At 47.9% G+C, this 24,361-nt stretch overlaps 2 protein-coding genes and 1 long non-coding RNA gene across 11 annotated transcripts in view; 1 reads left to right on the plus strand and 2 right to left on the minus strand.

Annotated features, from left to right (window-relative positions):
- Naglu (N-acetyl-alpha-glucosaminidase) overlaps positions 1-412 on the minus strand; it is a 6,723-nt gene extending 6,311 nt beyond the window's left edge. Inside the window, exon 1 of the mRNA XM_015495672.2 lies at positions 1-412. This exon is cut by the window's left edge and continues 143 nt beyond it. Within this exon, the coding sequence (XP_015351158.1) occupies positions 1-267 (267 nt within the window). The 5' untranslated portion in view covers positions 268-412.
- LOC125612631 lies at positions 398-15,915 on the plus strand. The gene is made up of 2 exons (XR_007343124.1): positions 398-518; positions 15,492-15,915. It is a non-coding gene; the product is annotated as an uncharacterized LOC125612631 (long non-coding RNA).
- Positions 10,167-24,361, minus strand: part of Atp6v0a1 (ATPase H+ transporting V0 subunit a1) — a 58,300-nt gene continuing 44,105 nt past the window's right edge. For all 9 annotated transcript variants that reach the window (XM_015495679.2, XM_048791118.1, XM_048791098.1 and 6 more), the window contains 3 exons: positions 19,312-19,429; positions 18,776-18,947; positions 10,167-11,778 (listed from right to left, as the gene is read on the minus strand). In XM_015495679.2, coding sequence (XP_015351165.1) covers positions 11,685-11,778; positions 18,776-18,947; positions 19,312-19,429 — 384 coding nt within the window. In that variant the 3' untranslated portion in view covers positions 10,167-11,684. The remainder of the gene's footprint in view (positions 11,779-18,775; positions 18,948-19,311; positions 19,430-24,361) is intronic.

Genomic DNA, 24,361 nt, shown 5'->3' on the forward strand with positions numbered 1-24,361 from the left:
CAGCCCGGCAGCGGCCGCCACACCCGTGGAGCCGCGCACCTGCACGCGCGCTCCGCCGCCGCCGCTCAGGCGGTAGGTGTCCAAGCCCGACTCGGTCGCCAGGGCGCGCTCCACAGACACCGAGAAATCGGCCGCCGGCCCGGGCCCCAGCAGCCGGACCACCAGCGCCCGCACGACCGACTCCTCCCGGGCCTCCTCGACCGAAGAGCCCCCAACCCCTGCCAGAAGCAGGAACCCCAGAGCTGCGGCCACCGTAGCGGCCTCCATGGTCTCATCATGGCGGCGCCCAGCCAACAACCAATCCGGGCTCGGGACCAGGATAGCGGAACAGCGGGTGTCCAATCAGCTGTGGGCCTCCGGCCACGTGGAACTTAGGCTGGAACTCCGGTTTGCTGCCGGGAGATTCTGCTTCCGGGCCCAGACCCACCCCCTGAGAGTGTCTTCTGACTACTTGCGCGTGACCCCATCAAACTCCCAGGGCCGCTCGGGGCGCGCTGCCCTTCCTAAATTGCCTTCAGGTACAGCGCGGGTTCATCGGCAAGTCACTTCCCTTCCGTCCAGCCACCCACCCTTTAAAAGAAAAAATGGGGGTGGGGGACGTGTTCCGTGGCGCACTCCTGTAGTCCCAGCCACTGGAGAGGCAGAAGCAGGAGGATCGCAAGTTTAGACCAAGTCTCAAAATAGATGAGAAAACTGGGGGCGGGGTAGAGTTGGGGAATGAATCTAGGGCTTCACGCTTGCTGGCACGCAGGCGCTATTCCATTGAGATACATACCCAGTTCCCCTCCTACCCAATAAATATGAATTTGGAGATTATTTTTTCTTTTTTAAAATTTATTTATACATTACCAGGGATAAATAAAACTCAGGGCGTTTAACCACTGATCCACGTCCCCAGCCCGTTTTTAAATTTTTTTGTTTTGAGACAAGGTTTCGCTAAATTGCTGAGACTGACTTTGAACTTGCAATCCTTCTCCTTCATCCTTCCGAGCCGCTGGGATTACAGGCTTGCGCCACCATGCCCAGCTGAAATTTATTTTGTATTAGGCACTGCCATAGCTACTAGTTACTAGCAAAATAATAATAGATGCTCCCCACCTTCCTTACCTGGGGAGACCTGGATACAATATTTATGTTGGAATTTCCTTCATGGTTGCTATGCTGTAAAGAAGTGCAGGGGAACCTAACCTAAGGCTTCCAAAAGGCAGCCACGTTTAATCTGAAACCCAAGCATGAGTAGAACTTGTCTAGGAGAAGAGGTAAAGAGGAATGCATAGAGAAAGCACCAGGGAGTTAAAGAACATGGTGATTTTTAAGGAACTGAAAGGTCAGGTGGTTAAAAGTGGGCATAGGAGGGCACTCCATAGGGCCCTCAAAGGGCAGCAACAGCAGACACAGTGGCACACATCTGTAATCCCAGCTACTCCGGTGGCTGAGGCAGGAGAGTTGCAATTTAGTGAGTCCCTAAGGTGGCACAGACTTGCCTTCTTCATACAGATGGGAAACTGAGGGCCAGAGGAAGTGACTTGGGCAAGATCCATAAGCAGTAGTAACAGGGAACAGACAGACATGAGTTGTGGGAACATGAGGTTAAGGGAATAGTTTTTAAAATGGGCCCCATCAGCCAGGCATGGTGGTGCACAGTGATTTGGAAGACAGAGGCAGGAGGATCACAAGTTCAAAACCAGCCTCAGCAACTTAGCGAGACCCTGTTTCAAAATAAAAAGGGCTGGGGCTGGGGCTCAGTGGTTAAGTGCCCCTGGATTCAGTCTCTGGTTCAGGGTAGAGGGGGGGAAAGGCGAACTGTGCTGACCTCCAAGTGATTTCACTTTTAAAAAACAATTTAGGGGGCTGGGGATGTGGCTCAAGCGGTAGCGTGCTCGCCTGGCCTGCGTGCGGCCTGGGTTCGATCCTCAGCACCACATACAAACAAAGATGTTGTGTCTGCTAAAAAAAACTAAAAATAAATAAATAAATATTAAAATATTCTCTCTCTCTCTCTCTCTCTCTCAAAAAAAAAAATTAGCTGGGTGTGGTACTACCTGTAATCTGCAGGAGAAATGTAAGCCCGAAATAATGCTGTTAAGAGGAACAAAAGTAACCCTCAAGTGGGGGACTTTTGTGACTTACACATATAGGATTCCAGAATTTAGGGAGATAAGGATAATTCCCTCAACCATAGAATCTGTTACGAACAGGTTCCAATTAGAATTTGTCAGCATGGGCCAAAGTGGCCTAGAGTTGTCTTGGCAGTGGGGACTTGAAAGTCAAGAGGTAGCCAGGTGCAGTGGTACACGCCTGTAATCCCAGCAGCTGGGGAGGCTGAGGCAGGAGGATCACAAATTCAAAGCAAGTTCAGCAAAGGTGAGATGCTAAGCAATTCACTGAGACCCTGTCTCTAAATAAAATACAAAATAGGGCTGGGGATGTGGCTCAGTGGCCAAGTGCCCTTGGGTTCAATCCATAGTACCCCCGCCCTCCAGAAAAAAAAAAAAAAAAAGAGGTGTATCTAAACCTGGTGTGGTGGACCATGCCTGTAATCCCAGCATCTCTGGAGGCTGAGGCAGGAGGATCACAAATTCAAGGCCAGCCTCAGCAATTTAGCAAGGCCCTAAGCAACTTAGACCCTATCTCAAAATAAAAATAAAAAGGGCTGGGGATATGGCTAGTGATAAAGCCCCTCTGGGTTCAATCCCCAGTACCAAAAAAAAAGTGTGTCTAGGCAGGAGTCTCTTGAAACTTTCCTGGGGCCCCAATAAAACTAGAGGGAGGAGGAACACACTATCCCTCTCCTCTCTGAGAGGACCCACTCTCTCCCTTGAGAGTGTCCCCTTTTCCCCTTTCCTGTTCCTTCTAATGAATTCATGCCTGTTACTCTGAATGACATATCTGAAAACTTTCTGAACTGATTGCAAGAATCAGGGTTTGAAGAGGGGGGGTCTCTGCTGCCTCAGTTTCCCAGCAGACCCCAGCCCTGTAACAGTAGCAGAACAGCTCTGGACTAGAATTATTTGGAATTCCTGGTTCCTTGAGCAGGGTTCTGGCCACTACTCCCCAGACAGTGCCACTTCTCAGACTGCCTGTCTGGACAGGGAGGGTTTAATGGCTGTGTGAGGCAGAGCGTGGTGGGCTCTTGGGAAAGACATCTGAGTCCTTTGGAGGCATAGTTGATTTTGGGGGATTGTCATCATAGGAGTGGAGGAGTTTAGGGACAGGGAAGGGGTTTGAGCAGGGTTATATAGTGCAGAGGAACCTGAAAGAGGACATAAGAGCCCACTGAGTGTGTCTACTCCTCGCTGCAAACAAAGCTGCAATGCCCTACTCAGTCTGGCTCAGCAAGCAGCTGAGGTGTGGCCCCTCCTCCTATTCAGTTGCCAGAATATGGAAGTTTCTCAGTCTTCCCCAGGAAGAAGTTCCAAGACTACCCCTGAGCCTTCTCCCTGGGCCACCTTCTATTCCCCCCTCACAACCCCCTTGGCTCCAGGTGAGATCTGTTAGACTCTCCTCCTTCGGGTTCTGTTTCACCAGCATTTCTGGATCTTAGGGAACATGTAGATGGTGGGGTGAGGATTGGGCTGCTGGTCTCCTGTCAGACTAGTGCCTCTGTGTCAGGTCTGGATTCAGCCAGGTGGTAGGGGGTTGGCTGGCAGGGACAGCAAATTGGGACCACCATCCAGGGGGCCTAAGTCCATGGTTGCTGGATCAGGAGTGCCTCTTGTCACACCCCCACCACCACCAGAATGACACACACACATTCTTAGAGGCTGGGAACTCTTGTTTTAGTAGAGGGCTGACTTCATAGATTAAGATACATCTCCAGGATAAAATATTAAGCATTCTCTTGAAAAAAAAAGGAATATGTTGCTGAGTCTCAGAAAATGACACCCCCAAATATGCTGCTTTGGCGCACTGAGTGCTTTGATCTAAAGAACATTGGAAGGGCCTCAGAAGCACAGGCTCTTTTTCTTGTCTGTTTTTGCAGTGCACAAAGTCTTTTTTCCTGATCTTCTGCCTTCTCTCTCCTCCCCTTTCTCCACCAAGGCAGGGGAAACTCTTCCCCAAGGTGGGTTATAGAAACTGATACCCATTGCCCCGGAAGCCAGCCATAAAACCTGGAACTATTACTCTTTCCCCTGACTTAATTTTTTCTTTCTTCCTTTTTTTTTTTTTTTTTTTTTGTGGTACTAGGGATTGAACCCAGGGGCACGTTATCATTGAGCTACATCCAACCCTTTTTTTAAAAAAATTGAGACAGGTTCTTGGTAAGTTGCTCAGGCTGACCTCAAACTTGTGATCCTCCTGCCTCAACTTTCAGAATCTGTGGGATTACAGGCAGGCCCACCATACCTGGTGGTCTTCCCTTGTTTTTCTTTATAAGAGCTAGCCATAGAAAAATTATCTACATACAATGTCTGTTAATAAATCATAAGACTCTTCTTCCAGAACGGATGTTGCTCCGTACTATAGGAGAAAGGAATGCTACACGGAGGCCAAGAAACTAGACAGATCTTGCTGGGTTTTCCTTTCCAGTCTTACCATTAGGTCAGACTCTTTTGTTCAGTCACATTTCTACTTGGTCATCCACTCTTCATCAAATCTAAGCATAAAAATGAGCCACTTATTTCTGAAGACTCCTATGTCACATAAACAACTTTTTTTTTTTTTTGGTACTGGGGATTGAACTCAGGGGCACTTGACCACTGAGCCACACCCCCAGCCCTATTTTATATTATTTAGAGAGGATCTCACTGAGTTTTTAGCCCCTCGTTTTTGCTGAGGCACGATCCTCTGCTTCAGCCTCCCAAGCCACTGGGATTACAGGCATGCACCACCATGCCCAGCTTGTCACACAAAACTAAATCAAAAATAAAAGAAAAGCATAAATCAATTATGCTTTTCTTTTATTAATTAGTCTTTTGTTATAGATAGGACTGTTGGCTATGCTTTTTTTTTTTTTTGTGCGTGTGTGTATGTGTGTGGGGTGCTGGGGATTGAACCCAGGGCCTTGTGCATGCAAGGCAAGCACTTTACCAGCTGAGCTATACCCCCAGCCCTTGGCTATGATCTTTCTGATGGGCAAGGAAAGATATCACATCTTTCTTCCCCTACAACATGTGCTACTTCAGAATGTTCTACAGAATATATTTTTAAAAGGTTGGGTGTGGTGACCCACATCTGTAATTCTAGCAACTTGGGAGCAGGATCACAAGTTCCAGGCCAGTTTTAGCCATTTAGCCAGACCCTGTCTCAAAATTAAAAAAAATAAAAAGGACTAGGGATATAGCTCAGTGATAAAGCACCCCTGGGTTCAAACCCTAGTACCAAATATATAAATGAATGTGTGTGTGTGTGTGTGTGTGTATACATATTAATTCAAGCTGGGTGTGGTGCACCCCTATAGTCACATCTACTTGGGAGGCAGAGGCAGGAGGATCCCTTGAGCCCAGGAGTCCCAGACCTGGGTATCAGTGAGATGCACCCCCGCTCAAGAAAAAAATAAAAACAAAAAATATCAAGCTAATGAGTATAGTACACTACAATTGTGTTACAAATAAACAAACAAGGGCTGGGGCTGTAGCTTTACAGCAGAGCACTTGCCCACGTGAGACACTGGGTTTGATCCTCAGCACCATATAAAAATAAACAAAGGCGGGCTAGGGATGTGGCTCAAGCGGTAGCGCGCTCGCCTGGCATGCGTGCAGCCCGGGTTCAATCCTCAGCACCACATACAAACAAAGATGTTGTGTCCGCAGAAAACTAAAAAATAAAAATAAACAAAGGCAATCTGTCCATCTACAACTCTAAAAAATAAACAAACAAACAAACAAGCTGGGCACAGTGGCACATGCCTGTAATCCCAGCAGCTCGGGAGGTTGAGGCAGAAGGATCATGAATTTAAAGCCAATCTCAGCAAACACGAGACAGTAAGCCACTCAGTGAGACCCTGTCTCTAAATAAAATACAAAATAGGGTTAGGGATGTGGCTCAGTGGTTGAGTGCCCCTGAGTTCAATCCAGGTGCCAAAATAAATAAATAAACAAAAAACTACTGTGAAAGTGCTGGAGTACTTGATCACTGAGAGTGGAAGACTTGCTTATTTATAATAGGGCCCTTTTTACTGTTTGATTCTTTTACCATGTGACACATTTTATTACTCTTTCAGTTAATGTGTGAAACAAGCTGCCTGGGGGCCCTGCTTGCTCTCCATCTCATCTGTCTTTTGTCCCTGGCCAGCCTGTTGCTCTGCCCACACACCCCAGAATAGTCTCAGGAGTGCTTCTTCCTCTGCCCTACCAATCCAGTTACTTGCCCATCAAGTCCAGCTAGGAACCCAGCCCACTTGGCCTGAAGAATGAGTTCTCCCCTGTCTGGCCATTAGGGGGCAGCCTAAACCTAGGACCTGCCTTGTGGTCGCTGGAAGCTGTTGGGGGCAGGGGGCACTCCCTGAATTGAAGGGCAGAGACTGCCAGAAAGCTTTGCATACCCATGCCATATGCCTTATACCCAGAGCTCCTGGAAAGTAAAATGTGCAGTCCCATCCAATGAAGGTGGTGATGGAATTGTCCCTTATCTATGATGGCTGGGACTCCCCAAGACCAGGAGGCCCATGTGACCCTACCCTACACTGATTCTAAGGCCTCAGATGGGGGGTATTTCCTGAACAAAAGTACAGACCAACTCATACGTTTGGGGTTCGGGGATTGTACAGGAAAAGGTGTTATCCTTAAAAACAGGAGCAGTGGGGGCTGGGTTTAGTGGTTGAGGGCTTGCCTAGCATCCATGAGGCCCTGGGTTCAGTCCCCAGTACCACAAAAAAATTCAGGAGCAATAGAACCATCCTGTTCCTTACCCCCACCCAGTATTCCGGGACTTTCTGTAGACTCCAGCTCAGCCCATGGTCAGTCCATCTTTAGCTGGCTGTGCTGCAAACAGTCCAAGGCCACTATATTCTGAGAACTCATACCAAGGACCAATGGGGTATGCTTCCCCTAAGTTCACTTATTTTTTAGTTATCGGTGGACACAACATCTTTGTAAGTGGTGCTGAGGATCGAACCCGGGCCGCACGCATGCCAGGCGAGCGCGCTACCGCTTGAGCCACATCCCCAGCCCCTCCCCTAAGTTCTTATCAGCCAGACAAGAGAGGAATTTCTTTCCAGGGAAACGCTGGGCCTCTTTATCTTCCACTTTGTTGAGATTACATGCAAAAAACTTTACCAATTTAAAATATACTGTGAAGTGGTTTTAGAATTGTGCAACCATCATCTTTTTTTTTTTTTTTTTTTAGTTGGACCAACACCTTTATTTCACTTATTTATTTTTATGTGGTAGTGAGGATCGAACCCAGGGTCTCACACGTGGGAGGCGGGCGCTCTACCGCTGAGCCACAACCCCAGCCCGCAACCATCATCTTAAGGCTAACTATATTTTCCTCATCCCCCAGAAGAGACTCCTCCCTCAACTGCAGTCTCCCCAACGCTTTTTTTTTTGGGGGGGGGTGGCACTAGGGATTGCATGATGCGTGTTCTACCATTGAGTTATATCCATGGTCCTTTTTTTTTTATTATTAATTTTTTAGTTGTAGATGGACACAATACCTTTATTTATTAATTTTTATGAGGTGCTGAGGATCCAACTTAGTGCCTCACACATGCTAGGCAGTGCTTTACCACTGAGCTACAACCCAGCTCTCGTTCCTTTATTTTCTAAGACAGGATCTTGCTAAATTGCCCAAGCAATTCTCTTGCCTCATCCTCCAGAGTTGCTGGGATTACAGGTGTATGCTACAGGTCTGTTTAGCATTTAACTGCCAGACTGCTTTCCAAAGTAGCTGTTCCATTCAGCAGTGAGCTAGGGTTTCAACTTCTCACAAACACTTGGAATTGTCTCTCTTCAGTGGATGTGCTATGGTATCTCATTTTGATTTGCAATAAACCTGTGAAAAGATGTTGAGCATCTTTTGACCATTGAAACAACTTATTTGGGGGGCTGGGGATGTGGCTCAAGTGGTAGCATGCTCACTTAGCACTTGGTTCGATTCTCAGCACCACATAAATGTAAAATAAAGATATTGTGTCCACCTTAAAAAAAACAAAAAAAATATTAAAAAAATGAAACAGCTTATTTGAAGAAATGTCTAATGCTTTGCCTGTTTTAAAAAATTTGTCTTTAAACTGAGCACAGTGGCACATGATTGTAATCCCATCTAATTGAGTGGGTGAGACAGGAAGATCACCAAGTTTGAGATTTGAGGCCAGCCTGGGCATGACCCTGTCTCAAAAATAAATAAGGGCTGGGGTTGTAGTTCAGAAGCAGAGCACTTGCGTGAGGCATGTGTGAGGCATTGGGTTCAATCCTCAGCACCACATAAAAGTAAATAAATAAAATAAAGGTATCGTGCCCATCTACAACTAAAAAAAATTTTTTTAAATAAGTAGAGAATAATTTAAAAAGTAATAAAAAGGGCTGAGGATATAGCTCAGTTGGTAGACTGTTGGCTCACATGCACAAGGGCCTGGGTTCATCCCCCAGCACCACAAAAAATAAAAAAGTAAAAAGGGGTAGAGATGTAACTCAGTGGTAAAGCTCCTTTGGGTTCAATCCCCCTACAGCCAAGGGAGGGAAAAGTCTTTATTCTTGGTTTGGAGAGTTATTTATCTTTATTTATTTTTATGTGGTGCTGAGGATTGAGGAAGAGTTATTTATATATTCTAAGTCCCTTACCATATGTATGATTTGCTGCAAATACTTTATTCTTTTCTCATACCTTGCACATGCTAGGTGAGTGTTCTACCACAATGCCCCCTCCCTATCCCCTTTTTAAAAAGTGTGTCTTTATTTTTGAGACAGGTTTTTGCTAAACTGCCGAGGCTGGCCTCAAACTTGGAATCCTGCCTCAGCCTCCTGGAATTATTAGAGGTGTTTACCACCATACCCAGTGTTCTTTCCATTTTCTTGATTTCTGACCTTTAAAGCACATCTTATCTACATTTTTATCTTGTTACTTGTGCTTTGGGTGTCATATCTAAAAATCAGTGCCTAACTCAGGGTCACGAAGATGTGCTCCTATGATTTCCTCTCAGGGCATTTTGGTTTTAACTCTTACATTTAACTGTATTTTGAGTTCATTTTTGTACAGTATGAGGTAGCAGTGCAATTTGTTCCTTTGTATGTGGATACCCAGTATTAGGACCATTTGTTTAAAAAAAAAAAAAAAAAAAAAAGTTTGTTCTTCACCAAAATACCTCGGTCCCTCTGTCAAGTCACCAGAACATAAACGTTGAGATTTATTCCTGGACTCTCAATTCTATTTCATTGATTTTAAATATCTATTCTGATTAGGCCTTTTTGAGGCAGTAACAGAGCACAGGCGAAAAGAGCTCATTGACCAGAATTTTCATCCTAACCCTTTTATCTGAGGAGCCTGGGGTGGGCGTACTTCAGAGGCAGATGCACTGCTATTGGGGAGTAAAGGTTGAGGCTAGAGTGAGATAAGGACCAAAAAGTGAACAGTGTGTCCTGGTTCCTCCCACCGATCCCTGAGCAGCAGATGTCAGATTGCACTTTTTGTGCGGCCCCAGCCCTGGAGGAATGAGGAGAGAGAATGTGTAAACCTCACAGGACAAGTTAGGAGGAGAGAAGGGCCCTTCTTGTGCAGCGGGGTTCCCTGCAAGGTCCTGCTGGCTCTTTGGCCTGCTGCCTGCCTACCTCAGCATTTCACATTCCTCAGCTTCCCTGAGAAACCCACACAGAACCTCCACTTACACCATGACCAATTACTCCAGGGCTCAAAACAGCCAGGCCTCTGAGCCCAGAGAGCACACTTGGAGAAGGGAGAGGTCAGATGCCCAAACCCCCTCCTCCCCATCCTGTTAGAATATACAGTGAGGGAAGAAAAATTGAAGCCGGGCTTCCCTGTCCCCTTCATGCCACTTGCAGTGTTTGCAAAGCTGCCTTGGCTCATCTGAGCGAGCAGCCACCTGGGAAACTTGAGATAAGGTCAAAATGTCACAAACTGCCCAGTCAGGGCCATGGCAGCTGTGGCCTCTGATCGGAAATAAAAGCAGAAAAGCTGGCAGGATGCAGAGTGTGTGGGGCACCAAATGGACTCAAGGGCTGAACCCAGAGCGACACAGGGGCTGTGAGCACAGACACAGGCAGCCTCACTGGAGAGTCAAACACATTTTATTCAGCACAGGAATGTCTAAAGAGAGGGGCCTTGGGTAGGGTTCCTGACCAAGAACTCTGCTTCAAATCCCACTGTACACAGAATAAAGATCACCACGTGAACCAGGGCACAAGAGGTGTGGGGCTTTGTACAAGATCTGTGTCAGGTCACAATAGGCCAGCACACAGTGAAGCAGGGGCAGGGTGGTCCATGTTCAGGGCCAGCCCAGCCTAGAAGAGTGTGTGAACAGCTCTCTGTAGCTCACTCAGAAACACCAGGGTGGGAGGAGGGCATGGGTATGGCTGCTTCAGGGTATTACCTCCACCTCGAAGGTTGTGGGGATGAATTTAGCTAGAGCAGCTCGGGATGCTGCGCCAGCACATGATTTGAAGGCCCCAGCCCAAGGGCGTGCAGGGGTGATGGGTGTGGTTCCTTGGCAGGGCTGTGCAACTCTTACTGGAAGCTCTGCCAGTCACCTCCAATCAGCAAACCTTAAATAATGCTGACCTTCCCTGCCTAGGCCTCCCCTCCTGAGACCAGATGTCAGTGTGGAAGTGGGAGAGAGCACTACTGGAGAGAGCAAAGTGGCCTGCAGGCAGAACCAGCCTTGATGACTGTAGTCCTGTACTCAAGACATAATGATCAAGGGGTAGGGAAGGTCTCAGGTTCTCCACCAGGAAAGAGCTTGAATCTGAGCTCTCTGCCCTGAGGGTGTGCTACGGGCAGGGCCTGAGCAAGGCCTGAGCAAGGCCTGGGCAGTAGCCAATCCAAGGGAGGGAAGCCTGTTGGTGCGCCAACCAGGACCTCTGTTCTGTGCACTCCCAGCTGTCCTATGTTGTACTGGGTGCAAATGGGGGTGGGGTGGGGTGGGAGTGTAGCATGGAGGTTAGGAAGATGCTGCTGGGTATCTTGAGACCCTTGAGGATAACAAAGAGAAGTCACTCAAAATGGCCAGTTAGGTCTAGCTGAATTCCTGATTAAAAAGCATTGGAGGGGGGGAGGCAAAGAACAACACATTTTCCTGGATCCATCCCTGCTAATCTGAGTAGGTCTTCTTAGAGCATTCCCCCTGGAAGAGAGCTCCCCTCCAGTACCCAGCCAGTAACTCCAGTAGCAGGAGTGGAGGACTCAAAAGTGTAGATGCCAGTGGCATGGTTGCTCCTTCCATCAGGAAGCCCAGGGCTCAGAGCATGGCATGCCTGCACAAATCAATTCACCACCAGGGGGCGAGGAGAGCCATCTCTGGTTGGATGGAGGCTGGGAGGTAAATGCTGGTGCCCAGTTGGTATAAGTGCCAGCCAGAGCCCAACTTCTCTAAAACATTCATACCCGACACACAAAGCTGGATGGTGAGAAACCCAGGGAAGCCAGCTCCTAATGATTTGGCTGGAGAAGGGGGTGTGGGTGACACAAATGCCCTGGTGTCCAGGAATCACAACCAACAGGCAAAAGGAACACAGCTAATCAGTGTGGAAGGAGGCAGGGAGGGGACCTGGGTGCATGGTCCCACCAGGGGCTTACTCATCAAACTTCCCTTCCCGAATGTGTTCAAAGGAGAAGGGTAGGAACTTGAAACCGGTCCCACTGTAGAATTTATTCTGGAACTCGACCCTGGAAAGAGGGAAAAGAACAGATGTCATCCCACAGAAACTTCTGTTTGTTTTTGAGAAAATATCTTGCTATAGTGCCCAGGTTGGCCTCCAGCTCCTGGGCTCAAGCAATCCTTTTACCTCAGCCTCCCCAGTAACTGGGATAACAGGGATATGTCACAATGCCTGGCCCATAGAAACCTCTTGAAGCTTTTTGGGACTTCCCAGTAGACCCAAAAAGATGTGCTGTGCCTACCTTCCTCCAGGCCTCACATTCCTGGGTGCACTTGTGAAAACTCTGTTCTCAGTCCACTTCCCATAGTGTGGAAACCACTTTTAAAGCCCAGATCTGCCCTCATCAAGAACTCAATATAGGATGAGTGGACAGGGAGTTCCTCAGTTCCTGTTCTTGCATTTTCCAGAGGGTGTTTATGCAGAACTCTTTGTAGAGAGCCACATGCAAAAAGCATCAAGTTGGCTTGAGTCTCTAACGGCAATGAAGTTCATGAAGAAGGGTCCCCCATGGGCCTTCCTGGAAAGGGCTTACATAAACCACCTCTAAGGGAAGCCCCTTCAAGGGTCCCTGGGCCAACACCACTGTTCTTGTTTGTTCCTTTTCTTCGGAGGAGGAAGGAGAAGGGGGGCTTGCGAGTGAATGCTGAAGGCTTTCAGTTTGAGGGCGGAAATTCCTAGGAAAGGGGGGAAGTTAGGAGGGGAAGTCTTCTCAAAGCAATGGCAAAAATATTCTCCAACCACAAAAACATCTGAGAAAAAATTCTTCTCTGGGGACCAAAAGGAAAGACAGGGTCTTAACTCCCTTCCCAGGCAGTGAGGCGACCATTCCTGCAGCTCTCCTTGGGGCCCTTTCTAACTCAGAGGGGCAGGAAGAAGCGGGAGCAGGGCTGCCTGGATCGCTTCCTCCCCCACTCGCCCTGGAGGGCTGCCCAGCAGCCAAAGCATCACCAAATATAGGCAGAAAAATGCATGATTCAGATGATAAAAAAGCCAAGGAGAGCTGCCCTGAGGCACAGTTTCCACTTGGTACTTTGTGACACCACAACCCTGCAAGAACAGGCAGGCGTGGGGACTGTGAGGAGACAGGTGACGGGAGGGTGCAGGGCAAAGGCTTCAGGAAACTTTAAGGCTTCAAGAATCCTTTAGTTCCCTTGCTTATCCTCTGGCCTCAGCCACCGCTTGCCCTCCAAGCCAAGGCGGCAAGATTTAAACAGGGAGTGGGAAATGGCCAGTGACACTGGGGGTTCCCAGAGGTCCTTTGGCCTTGGGTTACTGACTGAGGACACCAAGTGGCAGCTGTCAGCTCCACCCCCTGGGAGAAGAGTGAAGCAGGATTTTCTGTGTGGGAGTGAGGGCACTGCTTTGTCCCTCCACTCCCACATTCCGCAGGAGCTGGGCCAAGGTCCCAAAGCCTCCCTGGCCCTGGACACTTCCCATTTGAGATAGCCCACTCCTCCTGGGAAACAGGATTCAGGAGGGAATGGAATGGTCCTTCAAAGTGAAGTCAGTCACAGGGTTGCTCCAAGAGCAGTTCCAAACCAGGACCTGGGTCACCCCACATTCAATGCCCTAAAAATTCCTCCTTCAGGTTCCAGCTACTGAGGCTGCCTCTGCAGCCACATGGTGGGGAACAGGGGTAGCTTCTGCTTCTCACTTCTGTTGGGTCTAAATGCTGTGTGTGTGTGTGTGTGTGTGTGTGTGTGTGTGTTGCTAGGAATGGAACCCAGGGGTTCCTCACCTCTGAACTACATCCCCTGCACTTTTTAATTTATTTTGAGCTGGGCGCAGTGGCGCACACCTATAATTTCAGCAGCTGGGGAGGCTGAGGCAGGAGGAACACGAGTTCAAAGCCAGCCTCAGCAAAAGCTAGGTGCTAAGCAACTCAGTGAGACCCTGTCTCTAAATAAAATACAAAATAGGGCTGGGGATGTGGCTCAGTGGTAGAGTCACAGAGTTCAATCCCCAGTACCCCCAAAAAAAGAAAAAAATTTCTTTTGCGACAGTCTGGTCTCAAACTTGCCACCCTCCTGTCTCAGTCTCCAGAGTCACTGACTTAGCAACAGATTTATATATACTCTCTTCATTCTACAATTGATAGCCAGTGAACAAGCCATACTACAGGGTCCAGCTCAAGACCTAGGGGAAACTGTCCACATTGGTGGGGTATATTGCCCCTGAATTCTAGTGAGGCAGTCAGAATTTTGACCCCCTGGCTGGCTAATCACACAATACTAATTTCCAAACAAGGCAAATGGAGTAGGTGCTATGCTTTCAGATGGCCATGGGGGTACCACCCTTCTCTTGGTTCCCTTCTGCTTACCATGTGGGCCCACTGGGGTCTAGAAGGGGACACATATCTGGGATGAGGCAATAAATTCTGCTGTGTGGGCAGACAGAAGATCCCTTTCACACCACCTGAGACTGCCCCTCCCACCAGCTAGTACTTGAGGCTGGAGACTTAGGGTGGCCACAACCACAGACATCTTTTGTTTTTTCCATGTTGCTGGGGATCAAACACAAGGCCCCACACATGCTAGCTAAGCAGTCAACCACTGAACTACATTCTCAGCTCAAAATCTTATGCCTACCTAGGTTCATCTGACTTAACCTGTCTCCCCAGTCAGTGGTCCTTACCCCAAGCTCCCAGCACAAAACTGGAAAGCAATTTCCCTATCAGTCTCCCCACCCTCCTCCCCTGAACCAAGGAAACATGCACTTCCTGAAAAAGTATAGACATAAAAGTCCTCTGTGCTGGGACAAGAACGGCCTCCTGGACACTCTGAAAGCTCTTTTTCTTTATGGGTCACTGCACTGCTCTGCTCAGGGAGTCTCCCTGGCTCTGCCATGCCCAAGCCACTAAAATGCACCTCTAGAATCCAAACTGATATGAGAAGAACCTTGTGAAGGATGACAGGTTTCTCTATCATGGCTTCCAGGTCCCACAGGTGGCAAAGGACACCCAGTGACCCATAGAGACTAAATGGGAGACCAAAAGAGATCACTCCTACCACGGACAGAAAACCATTTTTCTTGACTGGGTGAAGAAGGAAGGGGTTCTGGGACCCCTTCCTTTTCTGGAGAGGTGTGACTGAGGCAGTTTTGGAAACTCAGTCTGGATTGAACTGCTTTTCTGGCTCTTTCTTCTCTCTCTGAGCAGTTCTGATGTCCTATCTGATGGTCCAAATGTCAGTCAATGATGTAAGCCTAGAGCCACATTCCAGGGGTTCTTATTTCTCCTGGGGCTGCCTTATCTCAAACACTCCATGTTGTCAGACTGTGGCAACACTGCATTCCTTATGACAAAGTGCTTCCCATTTATGCCCAATTAACCATCAACAAATTTGTGATTGCACCAGTGTGCACATTCAGATACATGTAGAATCTGCTAGATAAGAAGGAATCAGGTTCCTTGGAAGGGAGGCCACAGGCAACAGTCTTTCTGCAAAAACATCAGCTGTAACTACAATCAGATCCCTGCCTTATTCCTTCTCTGAGGAAGAAATATCTAACTATGGTGGGCAAGAAAACCAAGCATACAATGCATGGTAGGCAGGAGGAAAAGAGAGATACAACTCAGAAGACAGACAGACTTGGCAGATTAGTACTTAACCTGCTATGTTTTAAAATATGTCACCCACCTTCTTATAACAAGTCATGATCTTAGACTATTGCTGTATATGTTATCAAGTCAAATATTTTTTCCTCTCGTTCTCACTGAAGAGACTTGAGAACTTTGTGCAATGGAGTGGCCCTGGAATCGGGAAACACCACGGATGAAATAAGAAGCATGAGGATGCCTATGTTGGATGCCTGGACAACCAGCAGGGATATCCCTGTGGCCATCTTCCACGGGACCAGCTGTTCCTACTTCTGAGCAGTGACCACAACTCTGAACTCCTCCTGCTACTCTGGACAACTGTTAAGACCCAAGAACCCTTGGCGCACATGCACATTCAGCCAGGAGAGGGCGCATAAGCACCAATTTCATTCACTTTTTTGGAGTGGCCCCAGAAGTGCCATTGGTGACACCCCTCCAAAGAAGGGATTCTGAAAGTTCAGAAAGGAGTTTTTCACTGTTTTTTTTTTATCTTCTGCCAATATTAACTAGTAAACAGAAATAAAACTATGACGTGCAGCAGGCGTATTCCTTGCAAACTGTATCTAAGAGCATTCAGATGGTATCTCATGCTTCCTTTTGGGATCTCTCCTTTCCAAAGAGGCCAAAAGCAATTTCTTTATGAGATACCCTAGCCAGATGCCCTCTCTCCCAGGCATCCCACTATTCAGCAGGATAGCCACAATCTATACCTGAACACCTGTTTAAAGGATATGCCAGAGCACTGTGACGGACACTTGGTGTGTGCGTTATTTCCTGTTTGCTCCCAGTAACCTTATCACATGGATATTGTCCTCTCTCTCCATGTGAGAGAAAGGCAGGTTCAGAGAGCTGGTGCTCTGCTCAGGGCCACCTGCTCAGTATAGTAGGGTCGAGATCCAAACTCAAGTCAGCCTGACTCGAAAACCTGTTCTCCTGTCACTCACCCACCTCCTCAGACTCCTTCGGGAGAACATGGGAAGACACTTTCACTCAAAGGCCATGTGAGCCTGAGGAAGAAGTAATTCTTTTTTTGGTACTGGTGACTGAACCCAGGGGTTTTCTACTACTGAGCTAAAACCCAAGTCCTTTTTAATTTTTATTTTGAGACAGGGTCTTACTAACTTGCCCAAGCTGACCTCAAACTTGTAATCCCCGTGCCTCTACCTCCAGAGTCACTTGGATTATAGGCATGTGCCATCACACCTTGCAAGAAGTAATTCTCCTAGCAATGAAGCATGGCATCACTCCGGAGATGAGGCCCAAGTGTAGGCAGCCTTCCTCATGACCCAGCCTGCCTGCCTTGGCCACCTTTTCAACAGCTCTGTTCCAGCGCCTTGATGGCTCCTCACCCTGCCTAGGGAGGAGGTAATGAGCCTTCATGCGGGCTGGAATCAAGGTGGGGTAGTCACTGTTCCCTCAGCTCAGGGCTCAGGAGACAGAGACATTAACAAGAAAGAAAGGAGGCCAAGAGGGCAGGCAAGAAAAAGTGAGTCATCACAGGCTGGTTACGCAGACGCTCCCTCACCGGGAGTGGCTGAGGAAGTGTGGTGGGGAGGTTCACTGATAAGCTGAGAACAGGGAGCCAAGCCAGCGGTCTAAAACAGGCAGACTCCTAACCTCCCAGCTCCAAGTAAACAAGGCACTGGGTAGGGAGGAGGCAGCCAGGAGGGGAAGGGCCAAGCCAGAGAAAGCATCTACTGACATGGCGGCAGTCTCCCAGAGCAGCTTTTGAGGGAAGAGTAGTCCCAGCCAAAGCTTTGCTGCTTCCCCCATAACTGAGCATAACCAACTGTGAGGAGGTTGGGCTGTAATCCAGTCAGGAGAAAAGTCAAAGAAAAAGGAGAGCGAGAAGAGTTTGCCCCTCAGCAAGTGCTGCTAGATTTCCTCAGGTCTGGAAAACATGACAGACATTCAAAATCCTCTTCTGGCCTTAAGACCACCAAGACATCACTGAGGCAGGTTCAGTGAGTTTATGACCCCTCACCACTTGTAACAGTGGGGGTGAGGGGTGAGTGTTCCTCTGGGGACAGGATCCAGGGCTTCCAGAAACTCTGGATTTTGAGACTCCAAAAAGGAGGGAGAATCATAACATAAAGAAGGAAATGGAGCCCAGTGTGGTGGCGCCTGTAATCCCAGCAACTCAGGAGGCTGAGGCAGGAGGATCATGAGTTCAAAGCCAGCCTCAGCAACTAAGCAACTCAGTGAGACCCTGTCTCTAAATAAAATACAAAATAGGGCTGGGGATGTGGCTCAGGGGTGAGTACCCCTGAGTTCAATACTAGTACCCCCCGTCAACACCCCCCCCCCAAAGAAGGAAATAGAGACATAAAGGGTTGCCCAGTTTTTAGTATTAGTATGTCCCATGCACATTGAGAAATACTCATACTAAAAATTATTCACTGTTTAAAATTCAAATTTAACTCAGTGTCCTATTTTTTTATTTGCTAAATCTGACAACTCTCATTGAGGTCACCCGTCACAACCAAGTTTTCCCACTCCTGAGCTCACTCTCTCCAGGCAGAGCCATTAAGAGTCACACAGTACCTTAAAGAGAACAAGCAAGCAAACAAGAAAACCCAAAGTTGTCTTTCCGAAGCAGCTGCTTTAGTATACCCGGCTGTATGATGTAGCCAGGAACCCCCGGTCACAACGAAGCCGTTAAGCTACTATCCTGCCCAAACAGCACTGGCACAGGGATAAAAGGATAAAGCTGGGATGCAGTGTGCTCTAGCCCTTTCCTGGACCAAGACTCTATAGTGCTTTTACTGCTCTAAAGATATGAGAGAAAAAAACAAGAACAAAATAATCTCAAACAGAGAACACCAACTCCAGCAATGTGTGTTTTTTATTGGGGTGGGGGTGAGCAGGTGGTGGTACTGGGGTTTTAACCCATGGGCACTTTACCACTGAGCTATATCCCCAGCCCTTTTTATTTTCATATAGATAGGGTTTTGCTAAATTGCTGAGGCTGGGGGTGTAGCTCAGGCCTAGCTGCAAGAGGCCTTGGGTTCAATCCCCAGTATTGCCACAAACTAACAAAACAATAAATTGCTGAGGCTGCTCTCAAACTTGTGATCCTTCTACCTCAGCCTCCCAAGTCACTGGGATTACAATTAAGTGCCACCACCTAGCTTCAAGAGAATTAGAGAACACTAAAGGCAGGGGATGAGAACCTGATGACACTTACCAGGGAACCCTCCCTGAAACCCATGAAAAGATAAGCTAGGCTTTTCTGTGGTCTGTTTCCAAAGCTCAGTGCCAACACAGGCACTAGGGTAATGCCATGAGAGCCAGCAAAGGGATAGCTCCCACCTCCTAGAAGACAGACCCTTGATTTTATGCAGAAGGAGAGCCGTGCACTCCCTGCAGGCAAGGAGGTGTCCCACCCCTATCTCCTGCTCCTCACCAGTGTAATCGCAGTGCGTGAAGGAAGGCTGAGAGGCCCTCCATGATCAGCAGGATGGCCACGGTCAGTGTGGCAAAAGCGGCAAAGATGAAAAACAGCGCCAGTCCTCCGGCTAAGCTCTTCACACTCAGGCCGATGTGGATCACCATGGTCCAAAGCACCTCGGAGAGTTCTGGGAAATGGGGAGACACAAAGTCTGATTCAGTCTAACAAGAGGTGGCTGTGGACCTTGTATTTATCTCTGGCATCCTTCCCTGGAGGGTTCCTTGCCCTGTGGATTCCCACAGTTGGGTAGGTTCACCATGCACAGCTAAACTAGCATAAGTGGTAATCAAAGAAAAAGGATAGCGAGAAGAGGCCCCTCAGCAACTGCTGCTGGATTTCCTCAGGTCTGGAGAACATGTACTCATTCTGCTTGGATTCAGGTGCCAGAATAATTCTAGAACCTTCACATGCTGGATAAACCTTCACGCAATTGAGGGTGTGCCCAGAGAAAGGAAAACCCACGATTCTGGGTGGGAGGGAAACATACTCACGTGCATGAGCAAGGCTGAGCGCCCAGAGCCGCAGGTAGGAGGCGGTGTTGGAGATGCAGCCCAGGCAGTACTCAATGGTGTGGATGGCCTGGTGGACCATGGTGTCCCCAAAGTCAAACTGTTGTGGGAGGTAATCAGAGAGATGGTATCAGGCCAGTAGGGAGTGCAGGAGTACTGAGTTGTTTCCTAGTACTTTTGAGCCCAGGCCAGTTCAGGGGACTACACTTCTTAAGTCTGGCACCTCACCTTTGGAAGGGCTGGGAACACCCAGTGCTGTACTCAGGTACTTAGTAGAGATGCCTTCTCCAGAAATCCTGCCTGGCTTGGCTCCCAACTGGGAAACCCTACCCCTTCAATATACTACACTGCATCGATTTCCCCGCAAGTATTGGAGAGTGAACCAGGGGTGCTTTACGACTTTAGTCCTGTTTATTATGACACAGGGTCTAAGTTGTTCAGGTTGACACTGAACTTGTGATCTTCCTGCCTCAGCCTCCCCTCCTAAGTGGCTGGTTAATGAGATTCTTCTCAACATGTTTGTTTTCTCTCCCTGCTGGGCTTTGAACTCAAGTCAGGTATGTGCTGTGTCTGGCACTCAGTTGGGAGGAAGACTGGGCTTGGGATCATAAGGACTTGTCAGTGGACTGAGCCCAGCTGATTCCCACCTTCTGCTGATGCCCACCAGGGAGCCCTGCTGGGAATCTGGCAGCTCTCTCAAGCCTGCAGAAGACTAAGCCTCTATGACATCTTTACTTATCCTTTTATAGCCTTTTGGGATCAAAATCACCTTTTTCTTCTGTGACTTCTGAAGACATTACCAGGAAAATTTTGACAGTCTTACCAATTCCCACATGGATAGCTGCTTAAGGCCAAACAGCTTGCCTTGGGTTTTTGTTTTCCTCATGCTCCCTTTCTTCCAGCTTTCCTTTCAACATCAAGAATTATTTCTAAAAGAAAGAGGTGGGCTAGAACAGGCTCTGAGGAGTCCACTTTAAGGACTGCTCCAAGAACAACTGGGGGAAATACAGGTTTTTGAGTAGTATATTCTAGAAGCCCCAGGTGGAGTAATCAATAGCCCATAAAAGACCACAGGACATTCCCCTTCTTGGGTCTCCTCCCTAGAGCCGAGCCTAGGAGCCTCATGAACCTCAGGACTCCTGTGGCTCAGCCACTGCCTGGCCCTCAGGTCAGTGTCTATTTTTCACCCCAGTTTCTAAACTGTATTTAGGGACTAGGCTGGTAAAGCCAAAGTGCAGTGGGACCAGTTCCAGCATGCCACCTTTCATGAATGCCTCACTTTGTTTCACCTCTGACTATGCCCTGCCTTATTTCTGGACTTTTCTCATGGAACAGGCTCTTTGAATCTCTTACCTACCCTGAAAACACAGTAACCCTAGTTTTCCTGAGGTACCTTAACCCTAGCAACGCTGTGAGCAGCTTTTCCCCACTACTGCTGTCTGTGCTGAGGGGAAGTCAAGTCCACAGCTCTAAGACGCCCAGGGGCTCCCTGAGAAGCTGCCCTTTTTAGCATTTTTATTCCCCTCAGGATTCTCCCATTGAAAAAGGAAAGGGAGAGGGGGAAGCTACCCTTCCAGGCATTATCCTCACTTTCTCCTCTCCTTCACTCCCATCTTCCTGCTTGGTCATAGTTTCTGAGGTGATGTGAGAAGTAGGTGAAAAATCTAGCCCAGCATTTGGAAGCACTGGCCCCACAGAAGTCAACTTGGACGGAACTATGAGTCAAGGAGCACTCCCCATCTGCAGGCTTATCTCAGCTTCCCCTGGCTCCATTCATTCCATATCTTGGCTTCTGCCTTCTTCTAAGGAAGGTGGCCACCTTACCTCCCCATGGTTAAATACTATGTCCTTGACTGTGTTTCTGTAGTGTCTGTCACTTCCTCCTTCTTGAGACACTTGTTTTCCCTTGGACTTTATTATTCTAACTTTCTGAACATTCTTTATTCACCTCCACCACAGTTCTTCCTTAAACACTGAGGTTCCCTGGAGTTCCAACCTCAGCCCTTTAGGTCTTTCCTGTGGGACTGCCACTCAGGGCCTCAACAGTCCCAAATGAACATCTCCATCTCCCTGTTGCCTATTCTCAATTAGCTGTGCTATGTGTTGCTGTGCTATACTTTCTGGTACACCACAGGCCTTGATTCAACACCACCTGAACAAAATTAATTAGCTGCTCCCCTCTGCCTCCAAAAAGACCTATTTCCATTCCATGTCCAATCCTGGCAGTCTATCTTACTCGCACCCTCTATATTCACCAAGGCACTGGGACCTTAGCTTTTGAAGCCAGGGGTGCTTCACCACAGCACTATATCCCCAACCCTTTTTATTTTTATTTATTTATTTTTTGGGTCCCAGGGATTGAACACAGGGGCACTCAACCATTGCGCCACATCCCCAGCCCTATTTTGTATTTTATTTAGAGACAAGGTCTCACTGAGTTTCTTAGTACCTCGCCATTGCTGAGGCTGGCTTTGAATTAATGATCCTCCTGTCTCAGCCTCCTGAGCTGCTGGGATTACAGGTGCCTTTTTATTTTTTGAGACAGGATCTCACTAAGTTGCTGAGGCTGGCCTTCAACTTCTGATCCTCCTGCGTTAGCTTTCCAAGTTGCTTGGATTATAGGTGTGCCCTAGCTTCAGCAGCTTTTACTTCGGTTTTTTTTTTTTTTTTTTGGTTTATTTGATTTATTTTTAGTTGTAGTTGGACACAATACCCTTATTTTATTTATTTATTTTTATGTGGTGCTGAGGATAGAACCCAGGGCCTCGTACATGCTAGGTGAGCAGTCTACTGCTGAGCCACAACCCCAGCCCAGCTTTTACTTTCTTAATGTCTCATATTGGCCCCTTCATTTCCAACTCCTCCTATAAATGCCTTACTTCACTTCAGGCTGTCCAATTCTTTCCTGAATCACATCAGACTAGATGGTGTCCCTGTCTTCAGACTGTGCCCCTCCCCCACCCAACAACCCCTACAACTCTAACCCTGGAGCTAGTTCAGCAATGCACATGTGCCTGTGTTGCTCCAGCTTTTCCACTCTCTGATGGCTCCTGTTGCCCCAAGGAGGCAACAACTACTATGGCATGTTTCTGCCAAACCTCTCGTCTCATCTCCCACCAGTCCTCCAACTCCTGACTCTGCTCCAGCCAAGCTGAACACCTGCTCATCTCCACCCCCAGAAACCCCTGCTTGGCCAGGCTATGCTCAGGAATAAGTCCCTGAGGGAATCCTTTTCTGAATTCTTCCCAACCTCATCCCAGTGTTTCTCAAGGCCTTATCTGTGCTCCCACAGCATCCTGAGCAGTGCCCATCATGGCATCCGCCACCCAGACTGTCTCCCCACTTTGGGAGATGCTTAAAGGCAAGAACTATGGGCTTTTTTCCCTTGGTCTCTACAGCACTAAACATATGGCTTGACACACAGAAGGTGAATGAATGACTAGATGGGTTGGTGAGTGTTTGGACAGGTGGGTGAGTGTGGGGATGAGTTGGTGAATCACCTCATGAGAAGCCAGTGGGGAGGGGGCTGTTGACCCTTGCTGAGTGGTTACAACTTTCTAAAAAAATATATATTTATTTATTTTTAGTTGTAATTGGACACAATACCTCTATTTCACTTATTTACTTTTATGTGGTGCTGAGGATCAAACCCAGGGTCTCGCATGTGCGGGGTGCGCTCTCTACCGCTGAGCCACAACCCCAGCCCCTAGTTAAAACTTTTGAGACTATCAAGTGTCCTGGTCCTTATTTGCAACAAAAATGAGTGCCTCCCAGGGAGAGAACAATGTCCTACAGGGAACACACAAGGGTTTGCATCCAAGCAAAATGGGGAAATTTTAGAAGCAGGCTGGACTTTTTAAGGGAATTTTCTTTGTTTAGTATCATTATGTAACTGATACAGTTACCTAAATTTTGGCTGAAGAGTATCAGTGCCTGATAAAGATACAATGTTATGACTATTAAGGAAGCACAGTGAACTAAATCTCTGAGTTGGGTGGCCAAAGACTGGGAAGGCTGAATTAGAGTCTATCTTCTTTGACTGTCCAACCCAAAGGACATGGCTACAAACAAGGACATTGATAAAAGATGGCTGGCTGAACCATTCTGACTAAGACCATGCATTGTGTACTCGATGAGGACAACATTTAGAATGCAATATTGTGGGAGGTGGTGATACCGGGAGAAGGTTGGGTTTCTTGCTAACGTGGAACATTGTCTCCCCAATCATGCCAGGCAGCTCAGCCAATGACTGCACAGAACAAAGAAAATCCTTGATGCCAGCAAAGGAGCCTCTCCAAATGTCAGGAAGACAAGCACTGCCTGTTTTACACAGGTCAGTGAGGTTTTCCATTCCCATTCCACTGCCCTTAGAGGACCAGGAGAGCCAGGAAAGGAAGGGTCTAGGCATTTTAAAGAAGTTTTGTTTTGTTTTTCGGGGGTGGGGGGTAGGAGAAAGATGTAAACAGTGCAGCAAGGCCTTTTAAACACCCAATTCAGAACATGTGTTGCCAAATGAAATATTGCTGAGCTAGAAGGCCTTCCACTCTAGATGTGGCCTGCATATTTAGCCAAACTTATTTTCATTCTGTTGCTCTTAACATTTGTCTGATATATAAATTCTTCACCAGACAGATTACTCTTCCTGGGATGCATCCGAGAGGCAAAGCCTCCTAAAAGTTGTCTCCCTCTCCACTGGGTCACATGGAGGTAGAGCTGACCCCAAGCAAGGGTCTAGTGGTTCTAAGGGGAAGCATCAAGCTGATGAGGGCAGCAGGATGTGGCTGGCTGCATCTCAGACAGGGAGGAAGGGTAAGCTATGCTCATAGGTACTCAGAGGAGCAGGGCGCACAGCTACTCCCAGTGGGAGAGCAACGACATCACAGGAGAGGAACATGAAGACCCAATGGGACTTAGCCCCCAAGGGAAGTCACTTCAAGAATGCCAGTGCAGACATTACTTGCAGCTCCTTCAAAGCCACTCTTAGAGGTATTAGATCTGCAAAGTCAATGACACAAAGACAGAGGTGATCAAC

The sequence above is a fragment of the Marmota marmota genome, unplaced genomic scaffold (assembly GCF_001458135.2).
Source record: "Marmota marmota marmota unplaced genomic scaffold, marMar, whole genome shotgun sequence".
In the NCBI taxonomy this organism is placed as follows: Eukaryota; Metazoa; Chordata; class Mammalia; order Rodentia; family Sciuridae; genus Marmota; species Marmota marmota.